Source organism: Podarcis tiliguerta (assembly GCF_965153285.1).
Source record: "Podarcis tiliguerta genome assembly, chromosome: 10".
Lineage (NCBI taxonomy): Eukaryota > Metazoa > Chordata > Lepidosauria > Squamata > Lacertidae > Podarcis > Podarcis tiliguerta.
The window spans coordinates 5,716,656-5,734,240 of NC_139543.1; the positions used below are offsets into that span (position 1 = coordinate 5,716,656).

At 42.8% G+C, this 17,585-nt stretch overlaps 1 protein-coding gene across 22 annotated transcripts in view; it reads left to right on the forward strand.

Moving 5' to 3' along the window:
• The window catches only part of MAGI2 (membrane associated guanylate kinase, WW and PDZ domain containing 2), a 598,802-nt gene extending 581,605 nt beyond the window's left edge, over positions 1–17,197 (forward strand). For 20 of the 22 annotated variants that reach the window (XM_083399289.1, XM_083399304.1, XM_083399299.1 and 17 more), the window contains one exon: positions 14,207–17,197. In XM_083399289.1, the coding sequence (XP_083255415.1) occupies positions 14,207–15,009 (803 nt within the window). In that variant the 3' untranslated portion in view covers positions 15,010–17,197. The remainder of the gene's footprint in view (positions 1–14,206) is intronic. The other 2 variants (XR_014502057.1, XR_014502058.1) reach the window with 1 other exon arrangement.
• The last annotated feature ends 388 nt before the right edge of the window (positions 17,198–17,585 follow it).

Genomic DNA, 17,585 nt, shown 5'->3' on the forward strand with positions numbered 1-17,585 from the left:
TGAGAATACCTGGTAAAAAGCAGTCAGAAATTATTCTCATAGCTTTTAGAATGTCAGGAAAAGCCTTAATTAGATTCTGTTTCACATGGTCACATTCTTGAATAAGTTCTGCTCCCCGTTGTTGTTGTTGTTGTCATCATATATTTATACCCTGCCGTCTTCCCTGATGGGACTCAGGTTCTGTATGTCCAACAGAATTTTCCTTCCAAAGATGGCTGCAGTGAGGTCTCTGGTGGAGGGTCTGAGGAATTTACATGTTTGCTTGTTTGTTGCATTTTTATTTTTTAAATGTCAAATTGTGCTTGTTCCTTTTCTCAAATATCGTTCTATCTGTGCAATGTGGACTGCTAATAGGCACCTGAGCTAAAAGAACCAGCGTACCCATCCAACATTCTGGGAGGGCAAATTGGGACATGACCTCGCCACTGCTGCTGCCTCTTCACCATCCTGCCCCGGCCACCTTTACACACCACCACTGCTGCCCCCCCATCTCACCACCGGACGCCCTTATCCAGCACCGTCACCCACTGCCCCCCATACACACACACATACGTCAGGAAGCAATACCAAAGGAGTAGGAGAGTGTGGCACCAAAAACACACATCTTTTGGTTCCCAGGCTATTGTGGTGCCGGCTTCTGGAATTATGGCAGAGGTGGCAGCAGCAGTGGTGGAGGCCACAGAGGTGGAGAGAGCTAAAACCAGTGGCGTAGCATGGGGGTGGAGGGGGGGCCGGCCGAACCGGGTGCAACATCTGGGGGGGGGGCGCTCGCACTCGCAGCTCTCTGCCCCTACCTGGCTCACTCACTCTCTCTCACTGCAGTGCTGGCTGTGCGAATCCGATCCGCGCCGCCGGGTCGCCGCCCACTGTGGAGGGGGGGGTGCCAGGCATGCGGTGCGGTGCGGAGAGAGAGCGAGGGACTATCTGGGGGAGGGACAGTGCAGCGGGGGGGCGCAAATTACTTGCCTTGCCCCGGGTTAGGGGGCACAAATTACTTGCCTTGCCCCGGGTGCTGACAACCCACGCTACGCCACTGCCTAAAACAGGACATCTGGGATTGGCATCAGAAGTTGGGGTGGCTTCTGTAAATCTGGGATGCCCTGCTCAAAATGAGGCAATTATGCACTAGCGAGATGCAAAGTGGATGAGATCTCCTCCCTGGGAGCAAGCAAGTCCCACTAAGCCATGGTTTAGCTTTGCATGATGTGCAAACACAGCTATTCACAACCCTAGCAGAAATGTGGGCATGAATTTCACAGTTGTGCTATAGATGGTTCTGTTAGGTTTTCCAGATGCAAGGACATTAAACCATGAGGACTCAATCTGCCCAGCCTTGGGCCCTGAATAAAATAGACCTTAACACAGATTTAAAGGGATGGTTGCAGCAGGAAAGGTGAGGAATAATCACTTTGCTCCCTTGCTGTGTCTGCCTAAGACTTCCTCTTTGTAATGTATCTTAGACCCATTTTCAGATTTGGCTTGTTTTTCTGTGCAAGCCTCTTCCTGAGTACAAGATTAAATGGAGAAATATATTACATGTGCCAGTAGCCTGTGACTGCACTTCATGGTAATTCTCATGATTTCAGGAGCTTCAAAATTGGCTGTTCAAAATTGGAAGTGCATCATAACATGACCTGGCTTTTGACCATGTGATCTGTTCCTTTGAGGTCAGGCATTTGTAAAGTTCTACACACAGTAGATTCCCATGTACACACAGGGATCCAAACCTTGTATCATGGCCTTAAAAACTAAATAAAATAAAAGACTCCAAAATGAACTTTTGGGATTTGCACTCGAGGCCAATTGTCGCTTCATGCTTTTAAGACACAAACAGATTATCGGCAGACGCATCATGCTAAGCACGTTTGTTTATAATTTCTGTAGCATTTGTCAGTTTTAAAGGGTTTTATATTTCATAGCTCATTTATTCCAGACAGAATCAGGTAGGCTAGATGGAGCATGGGGTCAGCTACTCAACAGCTCTTGATCTCCATGGCTGAGTGGCTGTTTGAAGCTGGGTCTCTTGCATGGCTTTAAAATGCAAAAGGGGAGTCTGTCTTCTACCCTCAACCATCTCTGTTTTACCAACAAGGCTGTGGAATTCTTCACCTCTGGAAGGAGGGACACCAATGGCTGCTGGACATCAGAGAAGGATGAATCTATCCATTTTGGTTTCTCTCAGTTTCTCATGCTTCCAGCCTCCGCCTTAATTTGCCTTTTTTTAAGTTCTCACAAAAATTTGGCAGCATGTTAGTGCTTCTTCTGATGTACATGATTTTGTATGCAGTTTTGCCTAAATATACACATTTTTACCTGTTTATAATGCATTTTTATACACAATTTGTCCTAATATATGCATTTTTGTAGACATTATTTTGTTGGAGGACTGCATTACCAAATTCAGAGAACCGTGAAGTTTGAAGGGTAGCCTCCTATAAATCTGTATATTTAAATTTTGGGAAGTGCAAATTAGGTAGGTTCTCTTTAAAATGCAAACTGAACCACTTTCTCTCCACTCTCATTCCTAGCAGACACTCCCCCCCCTTTTTTTTCCTTTTTTACTCTTCTAGGTGATTTGAAAATATATTTTTATTTTGCATTTGGCATATAAACTTTAGAATGAATTGTTTTCTTGCTGCTTTGCTTTGTAAACTGTGGCTGACTAGGGAGGAGGCAGTTATGGGAGGTTTTTTTATACAGTGGTGCCCCGCAAGACGAATGCCTCGCAAGACGGAAAACCCGCTAGACGAAAGGGTTTTCCGTTTTGGAGGTGCTTCGCAAATCGAATTTGCTATGGGCTTGCTTCGCAAGACGAAAATGTCTTGCGATTCCTGGGGGTTTATTTTCCCTCCCAGCCTTTTTCCCAAGCCCCTAAGCCGCTTAACAGCTGTTCGCTAAGCCGCTGAACAGCTGATCTAAGCCGCTAATAGCCTTTTAGCAGCTAATCCGCTAATCCCTTAAGCCTTTAATAGCCGCTAATAGCGCTAATAGCGCTAATCCGCTAATGGGCTTGCTTCGCAAGACGAAAAAAACTGCAAGACGAAGAGACTCGTGGAACGGATTCTTTTCGTCTTGCGAGGCACCACTGTAATTGCTAGTTTCCTTTTTAAAATAGTTTTGTTGTTTTTGTGACCCTGTGTGGAAAAGCAGCAGTTGGGTGCTTTAAATGAATAAGGGAATACCCATCTCCTCCCATTGCAAGCATCTTTCTTTAGTTGGGGTTGGAAGGGTTGCTGCAAGCACTGCCATCGTTGTGGCTTGTAATATTTTGCCAGCAGAGGAACAGTCACCACCCTGCAGTTGGAGAAAGTCCATCCTCTGTTCTGACTCTTTGCTAAATGACAATGGCCTGAAAGTATCTGATGCAGTTTCACCTCGGAAGCTGAGCAGATCTTAACCAGGCCAGAAGACTTCTAAGGCAGCACTTTAGTCTTTCGAGGGGAACAAGACGCCAATGAATAAAATAATCAGCATTTCTGTTTCATCAGTATGCATAAAGTGTGTGTGGCTCTGCACTACAAATTGCAACAGTCAGAACCCGAAAAAAGTGAGAGCGCATCTAATTTTAACTGCATGTATCCTTGGGGTATGTCCCTTTGTTGATAGAAGCAAATAATGAATCGTGGAGCAGTGTGCAATATTGTAAGGAGATCAGTTTTTTGACCAGTCTGCACTCAGTCAGGTGGCATAAATCACAGTGCTAAAACCTCCGAATATTCTTCTAACTAAAAGATACAGCCACACAGTAAACTGAAGTTAATGAAGCATAATAGCTACATACACAAGAATTCTAGACATTCGGTGGTGATGTCAGTGTCTGCCATTCATTCTTGTTTATGAAAGAAAAGGCCAATGGCATGGAATCCTCAATGAATACCACATAGAGGAAGGTAATTTTTAATCCCTTTTCCCCAGAAAAGTGAAACTCAAAGCAGCTTACAAAAATTAACATTAAAAACAAGGACAAAACAACTTAGCAGTGTGTGTGTGTGTGTGTGTGTGTGTGTGGTGTTGGCATCTTTCTGTCTCAAAAGACAATGGAGTGTACCTCTTGGGGTGAAGTCAAATCACAGCCTGGGCAGTGTGTATAGAGCTCCTGGGCTGCTCGAATGACAAGACTCAAATCTCAGCCTTGCTGATGTGCTCCAGTGGAAAGCAGAACAGTACATTTGGCACCAGTTTGGCTGCAGGAGTTGCCGGAAGGAAGCCATACAAGGCACCATCCAGCCGTCTTTGGGACTCGACTCCAGATTCCTGTAGGGTTTTCTCCTCAGCCATTTCTTGTCCCGAAGATATCCTGTAGGGCAGTGGAGGTTTAGGATCAGAGTTTTCCTTCTCCTAGATGGGCTACCTCCCCAGACTGATGAGCCCCCACCTGCCCCTCATTTCCCTCTACAACACATACAGAAGCCACCTTCTTGACCATTGGACCCACTCTTGGTTTCGTCCACCCAATCCGCCAGAGCCTGTCTTCACATGCAGCAGAAGTAACCTAACTCACCAAGAGTTTGAGACCCATCAGCTGCGGTAACCAGGTTTAGCCAGCCAGTTGGAGCTGTTCCCAGGGTGTGGCCACTGTCACTTGCTGACAGCTTCTAGGAGCCCCCGAAGGAGCGCAACGTGTCCCCAACCAGAGGTATTACCCCTCCCATGTATGCGAGTTTTTTTGTGTTGGTCATGCCACCAAAAGATAAGCAGAAAATTAAGGTCCAAAGGATACTAATATTTTTGCCTGGCACCAAAAAAGCAGATAGTGATGGCATTGGGGAGAGCATTCCATAAACGGGGAGCCACTACTAAGAAGGCCATTCTCCTGTTGCTGCTTTCTGCCCCTCCCTCACAGAGGGCACATGGAGAAGTGTCTCAAATGAGGAATGCAAGGTCCAAGTTCATTTATGGGGGGGGCAGTCCCCGCATGTAAATGTATTGAGCTGAGATATTGGGCTGCTGGGCTGCATAAGGTTTATAGGTCAAAACCATCACTTTTAATTGGGCCTAGAATCCGATTGATAGCCAGTGCAGTTATACCAGGATTGGTGTTATGTGCTCAGACGGTCTTGCCCCCATAGTTATTCTGGCTTCCGGCAGCAGCTTTCTTGTGACAACCTTGACTGTGCAGAGATAGTTCATTCATATTAATATATCGTTCCCAGTAGCCATACTCTTCATTTCTACCAATTTCAAAAACCCATGGTGTGGAAAAGAAGAGATTAATTAAATGGATCAAACTAGTCGTTAATAACATTGTTCTGCAGCCTTCATTTCAAATATGATATCCAAAATGTTCTTGCCGTCTTCTGCCTCTGGGTGAACAGCTATTGAAGGATTTAATAAATAGGTGGTAGCTGGAAGTCTGGAGACAAAACATACCTGAATTGTAAAGTATGTGTAGTGGATTTCTTTATATTTGGTGTTTAAATTCAGTGGGAAATGAACATCGAAGGGGCTAAATAGGAAGATAAAAGAGGGAAGCCTCAAGCTGCCACTACACAGAGGATTATAAGAAGCCCCACAGTTTGATAAACTATTTATTGGGATAATTGGAATTTATCATCTCCCCTCCCCTTTTGTAAAGGGATTGTTTTGAAAGTGTTCCCTCTTACAATAGGCACTTGGGAATAGTGCCTTTAGATTAGACCTGCATAATGTTATGACCCCACCAAGCCCAATAAACCCATCAACCATGTAGGGCAGCCCACCACCAGGAAGGGCTTGGGGAAAAAGTATTGTTTTGTTTTGTTCTTTGCTGTCCCTCGAGAACCTCAAAAGTGGGAGCAGAGACACTATTGACAAGCCCCCAAGACAAGGCTGGTGGGCTTTGATTTGTCTGTGGTTGGATCACAATATCCGCAAGCTTGCCGTTGGGTCTGTGTCATGGGATTTGATCTGAGAAGTCCTCTGCCCTGTGAGCAGCCTATGAGCCAGGATCTGCTGGACGAACGGGCTGCCAGAAAGGCATAGGCAAGTCTCAACTCCAAGGGCTGAGTCTACCATGTTGCAGTGTCCAAGCAGTCAACTGGACACAGAAGAAGACGGAAGATAGAGGAGAATTATACAAGAGCACCCTGTAGGGCTCCTCTGTCTCCATGGGGCAGAAAAACACAGCCTATATACTACTGTGTGGGAATTATTTTTGTAGATCTCAAAAGCAAAAGCATCTAAACTAATTCCCAGAAATTGCCGGCTTGGAAAGATCAGTAACCTCACAAACTTTTAGCATGGCACATTCCTGCTATGCCTGGTTGTAAGAAGAAGGGGAAAAGACCATGTCAGCTCCGGTCATTTTTGGAAAGAGGATAAGGTCCTTCATCCCACAAAAGCATTTATGACAGAACAAATAGACAGAAGCTGAAATCTGAAAGCATTTGATCTGGCATACCAGTAGGAAAGACAAGGAAATACGAAGAGCTATCTGAGCAGAAAAGAAATAGGCTGAGGAAGAGTGACAGGCCTTCAAGCCAACATTGTTCAAAGCCTTGGCAGGAAATTATAGACTGAGAGGCTGGTAAAAAAAGAAAGGGGGGCACTCTTTCAGTAGAAAGATAGGCTCACACCTAGTTTTCCAGGTTTTACTATCTATTAACTGTTGTTTAATTGATAAGTTCAGGAGTGTTACCTGTGAAGCTCTGGAAATGTAAACTGCTTATTGGTTGCATTGCTAAATATGCAGAGAGAGCGATCCTAGGAGAGGCCAAGGCAGCCCAGAGTAGAGGCTCCTTCCCTCCATGCAAAGCCCTCCTGACTCCTCCTGAGCAGGGCAGAAGGGGCAGGGAGGGAGGGAGAACGGTTGCCTTGGTCATTAACAGTGGGCTTACGTAAGGGCACAGAAAGCAATCAGCATAAAGGCGCTTATGCCTTCAGGATGGTGGCTAACAAATTGTGCACTACCTAACTCCTAAATTATTCCACAAATATAATATATAGCCCATTTACTAATTTATTAAAGTTACCCCCTTTATTACATTATTTATGGACCCATCTTATGACTGACTCTAGCTTAATTAGAGTAATAAAAACTAATCCAAGACTCATTATAATTTCAAATTCCACAGCACCTTGTGATATAGTTTTTGCAGCTCTCTTCCTGCTCTGCATAAGCGATATTCTGGCGGGACTTCTTCCTCCCCAGATGGAGCTCATCTGCAGAAGGAAAGGAAATCATTAATAGGAAAGTTGCCTTTCTAGTTACTTTAAAGACGTCAAAGCATTAATGCGAGAAATTGGGGTGGCAAAGCTCAAAATGTGTGGTGTACTGGAGCACATGCATAAAGTCTTTGACCCCTCTCCATGCAGCCCGCCTGGTCCTGCTCTTCCTTTCCCCACACTGACCAGCCGTCAGCTGGATGCGGGGGAATAGATTACAGCAATTTTGGCGTCATCAGGCTCACTGGGAAGTGGACACGTTAACCTAATTCCCACCTCCACACTTCTGATGCACCCCAGGTCGCTAATGGAAGCATGTGGACAACAATCTTGCCTGCATCAAGAGCGCTGGAACGGGGGCAGGTTAAAGTTTGGGAGAGGAAGATGTGGAGGACGTGGTGTGTGCATGTTGTAGGCGGGTACAAGGGGTTGAAGATGGTGTTGAAAAGTCATAATACTTCATTCTTTCGCCATGATTCACAAGTTAGAACTTAACGTGAATAGCTGTGAGAAAAATAAAAGGAAAAGTTCAATAGAGGTTTCATGCTAATTCTGCAATTATTTTCTTTCTTGTCTATCATCATCTTTCAGATAATGAGACCCAAAGGTATATCTTTTCCTGTTCCTGAGTGTGTAAAGTTGCTGTTCAATAAAAAAATAATAATAATGTGGAAAACAAGTCTCACTGCTTTTTAGAATGTTCTTGTTCCATTAGAATCAATTCCACCTGCAGCTGAAATGAGTTTTGAAAAGGGGGCTGCCTCTTGATCCATTGGTATCCATCTCATGGATATGCAGGTTCATTTTCCCTCATTTTCGTTCATTTTCCCTCACTGTGATGGGTTTTTTTGTAGAACATTTATCTTCATTCCTTGTGAAGCTAGTCTTTTGCTTTCCAACGTAATATTTACAATGTCTATGGAGCATCAAGGATTTTTCTAGAGATTTTTCTAGTGTTTGAGCTGTCATTTCAAAAACGTGGGTCGCAAAAAGGGAATTGGTGGTCTCTTTGAATAAAGACAACTTAAGGACCATAGAGCACTCTCTCAGCAAAGACTTTCCATTGTCTATTACGGCTCTCACCTTTCTCAAACGGGGGGGGGGGGTGTAAAGATGCCAGGAAGGGTTTATTCTAATGTGCAGCTAGACACATTTTATTCAGTGTCAATATATGTGCGCAGTGTGAAATCGGTTTTTGTGCAGTTAGGCAAAATGGATTTAATAAGGAGCTAAATAGTTTCTTAAAAAGTAAATGAAAAGAGATAAATAGAAACAGAAAATGAAAATGAATACTGGTTCCTTTCATATCTTCATAAGCTTATAATAATAGTGTGTATTGGGACTATTTACTTGACTAGTAAAAAGCATTTATTGATTCATATTTAATTTTACTACAGTGTATGTAGGTATGCAAAGCAGCTGAAGGCAAACCACAGAGAGCCCCCTGGTTACATTCTGAGGCACCACACGTGTTGGTGAAATCGTGTAAAATTGAAACGCATTGAAAAAGCCTGCAAACACCCTGTTCAGCCCCCGTTCCTCCCTCCTAGTGATGTTTCAGTGACATCTTTATGACGTTTCTGGGTCACTTCCGGGTTCGGCATGATGCACGTATTGTGCATATATTGTGCATGTATTGTGCGGCAATGGAGGGGGGCGGCTGCCTGTAATTGCAGTGCTCAGTAATATCCCTGTTCAAGATCAGAGAGTTTGAGGTGTCTGAGCTGTTATTTTAATGCATGTGCAACAAGGGCATAGTGGCGGCCCTTGCAGAGGTTGTCTGAGGCCCAGGGCAGGAGTCTCGTTAGAAGAAAGCCATAAATTCACACCAAAAAGCAGTGTGGGCAAGAGTACCTGGCTGCCCTCTCCTTGCCCTCCGCACAGGCCTGCTAGCTGCTCTCCTTCTGGAGAGACTCAGACCCAGGGAGGCTGTGTGAACAACAGGATCAGCCGTGGAGAGACAAAGAAGAGAGAAGTTGAACTAAGCAATATCTTAAATCATGATGGGAGGATTTGGGGCTGGAGTGACTTTTTGTTGCTTGTTCTTAATTGAACAAAGTCTGCTAAGTGTTTCCCAGGCCATCATCAAAACAAGCTTGTAATATATCTTTTTACGGGCTTTTTTAAAAGTAGCGTCTTCCAGGGCTGTGATGTGGAAGCAGCAAAACAAAGCCGGTTGTGACTCAAAGATCTGATTGAGCAAAGGTTGCAGGAAACCCTAGTTACAAGAATAGCTGGTGTGCTGAGTTTTCAAGCCAAAAGGCTGAAATGAAACAAATTCTTTGTGATATATGCACCACCCCAACCTTAGCATTGTGGTCTTTACTAGCTGCATCCGCAGTAGAGAGTAAAATCCACCGCCTTTCTGGCAATTGCATAGACAGAACATTATGGGACATGCTGAGAGGCTGATGTAGAGCTGGCAGGGGCTGGGGCTAAGAGCATGAGCTATAAATCAGGAATTCTGTGGTTGAAATCTCTCCTCAGCTTGTTCATTAGCAGCACCAGATTTAGGGCAGTGTGGGTGGTTCCCCCACACAGAGCGCGGAGCCAAGGGGGCGCAAAATAATGATAAATAAAAAAGGAATTATTGAGAAAATAAGAATCATGTGGGGGAGTTCCCCAACTATTACCAAAGTCTGTCCCTCCTCTTAGGTAGGCAATTCTCTCTTGACCTCAACTCCAGTCTGCAGTAATTGGGACCTACCTTAGAAAACTGTTGTAAATATTAAATAATACCAATAATAATAATAATATCCCTTTTGGCCACTGCTACCTGGTAGATGAAAGATCAGGGATTCCATGACTGTAGGAGGGAGAGCAGAAAAGGGCAGGAGCTAAATATTAGTTCCCTGTGATTTTGTCCATGACATGAATTCCATGGATGTCTAAGCTAGAACTTCTCACCCCGGTAACGTCATCCAAATTGTGACCTTACACTGCATTCCTGGATAGATTTGTCTCAGGGGATTGCCCAGGGTAGATGATCCAAAGTTATTAAATGTTTTCAATCTCATGCCTGCGAACTATGGAAGCCATGAGGTCCTGGGGTTAGAACTTAGGGTTTAGCTCTAAGAAATGTAGATTCAAATCCCCACTTAGGTGTGACTCTCCCTTTGTGGCGTCTCAACAGGTCACTGTCTTATTGGACAAAAGTGAAACAGACAGGCCACTCTTAATGCCCTAGAGAGAAGATTTAAAGTATTTGTTTATTTATTAAGACATTTATATATCTTTCTCAAGACCATAGGGTGTTTTAAACTTAATAAACAATGTGCTATACATTCCTAATATAATTTTCATAATACCAAATTAAAACAGTCAGTTATATAAATACAATTCATAATAATGAGCAATATATAATACATAAATAAGTAGCAGTGTCCAATTATTCACAATGTCAACTCAGCAATATTGGAAACCCTCCAAGATCCAGCCCATAGAAACAAATTGTTGTTCACCATGTCACAGTTTCTGTGCTTCTAGTCAGAAACACTGCTAAAACATTCATCTGATGTTTGATAGGATTGCAGGAGCTCTGAAGGAAAATATACCCTATTTCATTTATGTCTGTGCAAAGTGTTTAAGAATAAAAACCTCAGAAATACTACCAAATGTCCCCAGAATTTTCCTGTAAGCACAGAAAGAGAAAAATCATTAATCCAACGGCTCTAAAGCGCAAAATTGTGCATTTTTCATGTTTAGATATGTTATGAAAAGCAATCATCTTAGTAATGGTTGAACAATTCCAAATGAGCTATTATGTTTTGAGCAGAGCTCTTTAAAGGTTTTCCTTCTGAGCAGCAAATCACTTGATCTTAATGGCCTATGATACACCCTAGAGATTTTGAATTCCCCATCCCCAAAACAACACAGGTAACAGTGGTGATGATGATGATGATGATAAAAAACAGCAAAGGTGGTAATAATTTCCTGTGTACCCTCAGCTAGAGAAAGAGGAAGGCTGTCAGTGCGTAGGTTCACAGGCAGGTCATGAGATCAAGCGAATTTTCACCTGGGTCTCAGGCAGACAGTATTTGAGGGCAACATGCTAAACCAAGCCGTAGTTTAGCTCAGGAAGGTACAGCAGCCAAGCGGCCACATGCCCACACATTCCCACGTAGCAATGGTTTGACTTAGTGTGACGTGCAAACCGTCCATTGTATTCCCATGTGCCCAAGAAACCAAGCAGAGTAGAGGTATCTGCTCACATTCCCCTTGTTCTCCTCCCTGTCATCTTCTCGCTGTGAAATGTTGGTGTCTAAGCCCCTTGGGGCTTGTTACTAAGTGTAACATGAAGCGGAAGGGATTCAAATCTGTTAGCTAGCTCTGCACATGCATATAATTCATGAAACTGAGTTTGTGCCTGATAATTATTTATACGTGAACGGTAATTTGGTACAGCCTTGGATCAGTAGATACCGATTAGACCTGCAACTGGTGTGGAGTTTTCCCTTCCCCTTCTTCAATAACGATTTGGAGAGGCAGATTAATGGAGTTGTTTGTTAACTGCCTTTATGAAGATGGATGTTTTTAAATAGAGCTATGTTGAATTTTCGCCTTCATTTTGAAAGCAAGCTGTATGCTTTCAAGGGATGAGAAAACTACCCCCTGAGTAGGAATGCATGACTCTGTCCATTTCAGTTTCTCTCTGTTTCTTGTTTTTCTAATCTAAAGTTCAGTCCTCTACATTCCTATATCAGTTTGCAATTAAAAAACAAACCATGTCCTCATGAAAACTCGCCAGCTTTTTAGTGTGAATTTCTTCTAAGACACACTTTTTTGTATACAATTTGCATTCAGTTTTGTATCCAGTCCTAGAATTTATTCTAAGATACAGGTTTTGCAAAGCAGTTTTCTGTAATAGAATGCATTTTATGCATACTTTACCACAGCATATGCATATTTGTACAGATTCCTGGGCTGAAGAACTGCACTGCAAAATTCAAAAAAGTGTAAATGTTGAATGATGACTGTGTTTTGTTTCATGTCTTGCTTCAAAAGAAACATGTGGATTTTGTGGGTTTGCTCTAAGGTATGAACTGAGTCAAATTTCACCCTCCCATTCCTAACCACAAGAAAACTCTGTTTTCCACTTTGTGCTGTTTTCACACCTATTTTTGAAAACATTGTTTCCCTGATCCCCTGCTACTTCGGTAGCAAACTTATATGTTCATCCAGCCCATCAGGATCATGTAGTGAATGTTATGTCATCACAGCGCTATTCAGATTTGACTGCATGGTGACATCAGGGAAGCTGGATGAAGATGTAACTCAGATTTTGCCAGGTTCTAGATTGAACAGGGAGCGCACAAGAGGGGCCTCGCTGCAGGTGTTTGCCTTGAGCATGTGGAAAGCCCAAAGGAGCCTCCAGCCAATGGGCCTAAAGGCAAAAACATCTTTTTACTCACACAGGTAACAACTGAATGGACATACTCTGAAGCACTGCTCTAAATTGACATTTGCTTATTGCTCATTGCAATGGGCATCCAATCACACTTTTTATTAATTGTGCTCTGATAAGTAGGCTGTACCTATATTCAGATGCACTCTCTTATTCCCAGATGTTTATATGGAACATTGCTCTCTCTTTTGCCATCTGTAGTAAGTTCATTACCATTGCGCAATCCAGCACAGCAAAGGTAATAGAGGTGCCTCCCATTCCCCCCCTGGGAGCATTTTTACATCTTTTTGGGCATCACCAAATCACCAAGTCTATGGGTACAAGAATGTTCACAAAACCCACCCATCCCTGTTCAGTTCGTCTTAGTTTTTTAAGTGGATTGGCAAAGATTTCCCCACTATATTCCACTGATGTGTCATTTTGTCTCACATCTGTCCATAACAGCTGCAGAAACAAGGAGTCACAACTCAGAATGTGTGGATTCAGGAACATACTTCACTATGTCCATATTATGTTAGTGAGACGTATTCTTGAATGCACACATTTGGAAATATGGCTCCTTGCTTTTTTGTTTGCTTGCAAGTTTTTGGCCTTTTACAACACAGCAGCATCCATGTTTATTTGGAAGTACGTATCATTGTGTCCAATGAAACTTACTTCCACGTAAGGGTGCAAAGAATTGCAACCTTAACAAAATAAATTGCTTAATTACAGAAAACCATAACACCTGCCCATAACACCACAGCCAATGTGTTAGATCCAATCTAAGTTAGTTGGGTCTTTAGACCAATTTAGATAGGGCAAGTTGGTCGTGACATAAGTTTGAGTGGTTTCAATGTGAACTAGCTTCAACTAACATAGTCTGTATTCAGCTAAAGCAGTCTTTTTTTCATATATAGAAGTGCTTTCTTTGTGTGACATGTGTAACATTTGAAGTGGCCACAAAATGATCACAGGATCTGCAGAGCAATCCATATGGCAGCAAGAACATTAACAAGCCATTATGAGCTGTGGTTATTTTAGAAGAGTAAGGACAGTGCTTTCAGTGAATTACAAAATAGCGCTCCAGTATGAATTTATCTCCATTCTGTAGGGTGCATAGCATAATGGTTAATCCAGCCTATTTTTACCAGTGTTTTTATTCATAGCAAAGTTGAGCCTATGTGTGTAAGGGTCAAACTACACACGATGTAGGAATTCCCTGACTGGAGCTCTCAACATCTTTTTATTTTAGAAAGAGCAATCATGAGAAATGGTTTGGGGGATAAATTGGATTAGGCTTATGGCACTGAGGGAAGGAGGGAGGGTCTGTCTACACATTGCCCCTTGAATCAGTTCCCTAACTTAAAGTGCCCCAGAAAGCTGCAGAGCAGGTGAGCAGGTAAAGGAGATGGGAATTCCGGTCACAATTTCCATGTCATGTGTAGCCCGCTGACCCTAAGAAGCTAACATTTAGAGCTGTTCACAATGTTCCAAAGTCAATGATCCCTATTTCCATTGGCGTGATTTGTCTTGGTTCCCCACCTCCTCTCACCTAAGGGGGAGACTTACACCTGAAAAAAAAATGTCTCTAGAGTTTAAATTTAACTACTAGGATTTGTGATGCAGATTCAGTGAAAGAGCAGTGGAAATAACTGTTGTTCCTTTTTGTTGCAACAGACGAACCCAACTCCTGGAGTTCTCCCTCTGCCACCTCCCCAGGTCTGCCGGAAGTAACTATTTCCCTTGATGACATTGTCTCACCATTATCTTCATCACATCTAGCCCAACCCTCTGACCCTTCCCACCAGATAAACCCAGAGCCAACATGGGATATCAAGAGGGAACATGATGTAAGAAAACCAAAGGAGCTTTCAGCAAATGGCCACAAAAAGAAAAGGGTAGGTGAGCAGAGAGAGAGGTCTGCAAGTCCTAAAAAGGTAGACAGGTCAAAGCACGAAGAAGCTTCTGGGAAAGGAAGCTCAGAAGGCAAGGGCAAGGCTGGCGAAAGCGGCCGGCCGGCGTCAGAAAGCAAGGCGGTTGGACTGAGCACAATGGCCGAGGCTGCGGTACGAGATCTTGGGTGTTGTGCAGGAACCAATGATGAGCTGGCCGGGAGATCCAAGTGGATGGAAAGCAAAAGAGGAGGATCGCTCGGCGCAAAAGATCACAGTGCCACAGCTGTCACAGGGAAGAAGTTGGCTGCAGCTTCCGAACACGTCAAGCTCGATTCCATTGGTGCTACCAAGACATACAGTAGCAATAGCAGCAGCTCGCATGGAAGCGACACGGATCACAGCCAGAAGGAATCTGAACGGAAGCTCAGTGAGTTCCCACGGAAGGGACACCTCCACTCCATTAGCGCACGTAGCACGAACACGACAGCCCGGAAGGCAACTGTCTCACCAGGACCATGGAAGATCCCTGGTTCTGACAAGCTACCTGATGTACTAAAATCTGGCACTTCAGCTATGAGCAGATAAATCAGGGACTGTTGCCTTCTAACTGTTTCGCAGTGATGCAGAACATCATTCTTAGCGTCTGTCTCACATTGATTTACTTTAATTTATTTTAACTGTCACACACACGCATACATGCTCAAAACACTGAGAAATGGAAACAATAACATGTCTTTCCATGACAACGTGCATAGCGTCCTAATAAGTTGAAGCAGCATATAGTCACACAGTATTTAAATGTGACCCTAAAGTCCCCCAGTTTCATTTCAGAGACTTTGGCAGCTATGGAAGAAACCAAAATAATATGAAGGACAGTCAACCACAAGGACAGTGCAGTGTAGCTTTAGTACGTTGTTTTCCACTGCATGAAGGACTTTGGATTTTCGTTCAAACTTTATATCAAGAAACTGGAAGAAGTTAGAGCAATCACAAACTGGAACATCGCCTTAAATAAAACTGCACGGAGAAAGCTAAAAGTGGAAAAAGAAATCTTTTATCTGAGTTAAATGTTGTAAATAAATTGTTCTCAACATATCCAGACAGGGGTTTGAAGCATTTGAAATTGTATATCCATGACATGTCTCCACTGTTAACACTTTGGAAAAGATCACCCAAAACCAGTAGCATAATTCGTTATGCAAGGTGTGCAATCCTAGTGGATTAGCTGGTGCGATACCATTTCTACTGCCATTTTTGTGAACAACCCATATTTCTGTATGTTGGGGTGGAATTGTATCCACAAACCTAGCCTCAAAAAGGAGATTGCCACAGGTTACTCACACTCCCCCCCCCCCCCATGCACCAGAATTACTTGGTACCATACAAATTTTGACGCGGAGAACTGTAACATGCAGTTCCCAGACCACTATGATGAGAAGGTGATTCTTGAAAGATTGAAAAATGCAGTTTCCTTTCAGAAAGCCTCCGTCTCCTGCAGGAACTAATAAGTGTCTCAGCACTTGTCCAACTCTCATTTAACACGACTATCCTTGAGTTTTTGTCTCCCATCACACGCTAAGAAACTCTAAGGCAGAGCTCCAGGAGACATCCTCTTCCATTATCTAAAGTCATATATACATCAGGCATCCAGCTCTTATCTTGCTTCCATATTTTTATTCAGAACATTCTTGCTTTTAACTTTCGAATCTCAAGTGCCATGAGAACATTTCAACCCACGCCGGTGAAGAACAGCTTCTCCAATGAGCTCCATTAATCAATTCTTTATCCCTGAGAGGTTTGCTATTTTCCCAGCAACAGCAATACAAACAACAGCAACTCGGTAATAATGTGGGTTTTTTAAAAATAAATAAAAAAATCACAAAGATAACTATGCTTAGGAATGATGTGTTTGGCAAACTCTCGTGTAACTGGGAAATACATGGCTCGATGATGGAGCAAAAATCCTGTTGGTGGAAGTTTTGATTTGGAGAAGGCTGTGAGGCAGTGATGGGATGTTAGCCATTCTGGTGATGGGCAGCGCAGGAGAACAGCCTCTTGCTAGCTCTCCCAGCTTCATTTTTCCTCCAGGAGATACGGAGGCATCATTCTACCATAGTTGGGAAAAGTCAAAAGAAAGGATTTTGCACCTTTTAAACAAGATGCTTATTTTAAGAACTAGTCCCATTATAATTTTTTAAGAAAGCACAAAGATATGTAGCTGTTTACAAAATATATATATATATAGTTTTTAATTAAGAAATTAGAGATATATCTTTATCCTCCAACCTAGACATTTGGCATAATTCGCTGTTAATTTATTAAATCTGGATGTTGGACAAAATTTCCCTAATCTTAATGGAAATGCACATCCATCAATATTATTTCCTATGTATAATGAACAGAAACAAACAGCATTGGGGAGTAAATAGTTGAGATTATGCTTGCATAAACTCCGATTTGCACAGTGCCCAGGCAAATCCTTGTGCAGTAATTGCTTTATGCGGTTGTAATTGATAACCTGTGAAGACAGCACATCATCTAAACCCCATTCCAAATAATATTTCTGTGTAGTGTTAGCTGTGAATTTACCTTGTACAGCTCTATCGCTATAAATATAATTCCATGTATTAATAGTCACAGAAAGGCTGTAAGTGAGCAACTATTTTTATGAAACGCACCACTATGGATAAATTAACTTTTACAGAAATCTTGTTTACTGTATGATATTCTAAACCACTCAAATAAAATATATATCCAAGAATCTTTTTCCCAACTTATGCTGTGTAATAATTTTTTTTATTGGGGGGAAGATATATCATGAAAATACTGTTTGTCTCCATACACATCCCACTGCAAAGAGAGTGCCATTTTTCTATATGACAACCAAGCCATCACACACTTTAAAACCAACCTGTAGATTGAACCTTTAAAACCAACCTATAGATTGTAGCTGTGGTGTCAGTGCAGAATTGGGCCTCGACAGAAGGGGGAGGAAGGATTAACCCATAATGCACTCAACAAAAATCCCTCCCCAAATCTGCTATTTAGCACAGGAGGAACAATCTCGCTGGCCTGACATGCACAATCCCAATATATGGAAAACTGGCAGCTGATACACATGATCTCAGCATATCCTGTTTGGTCTGTATGCAGAACCCCAC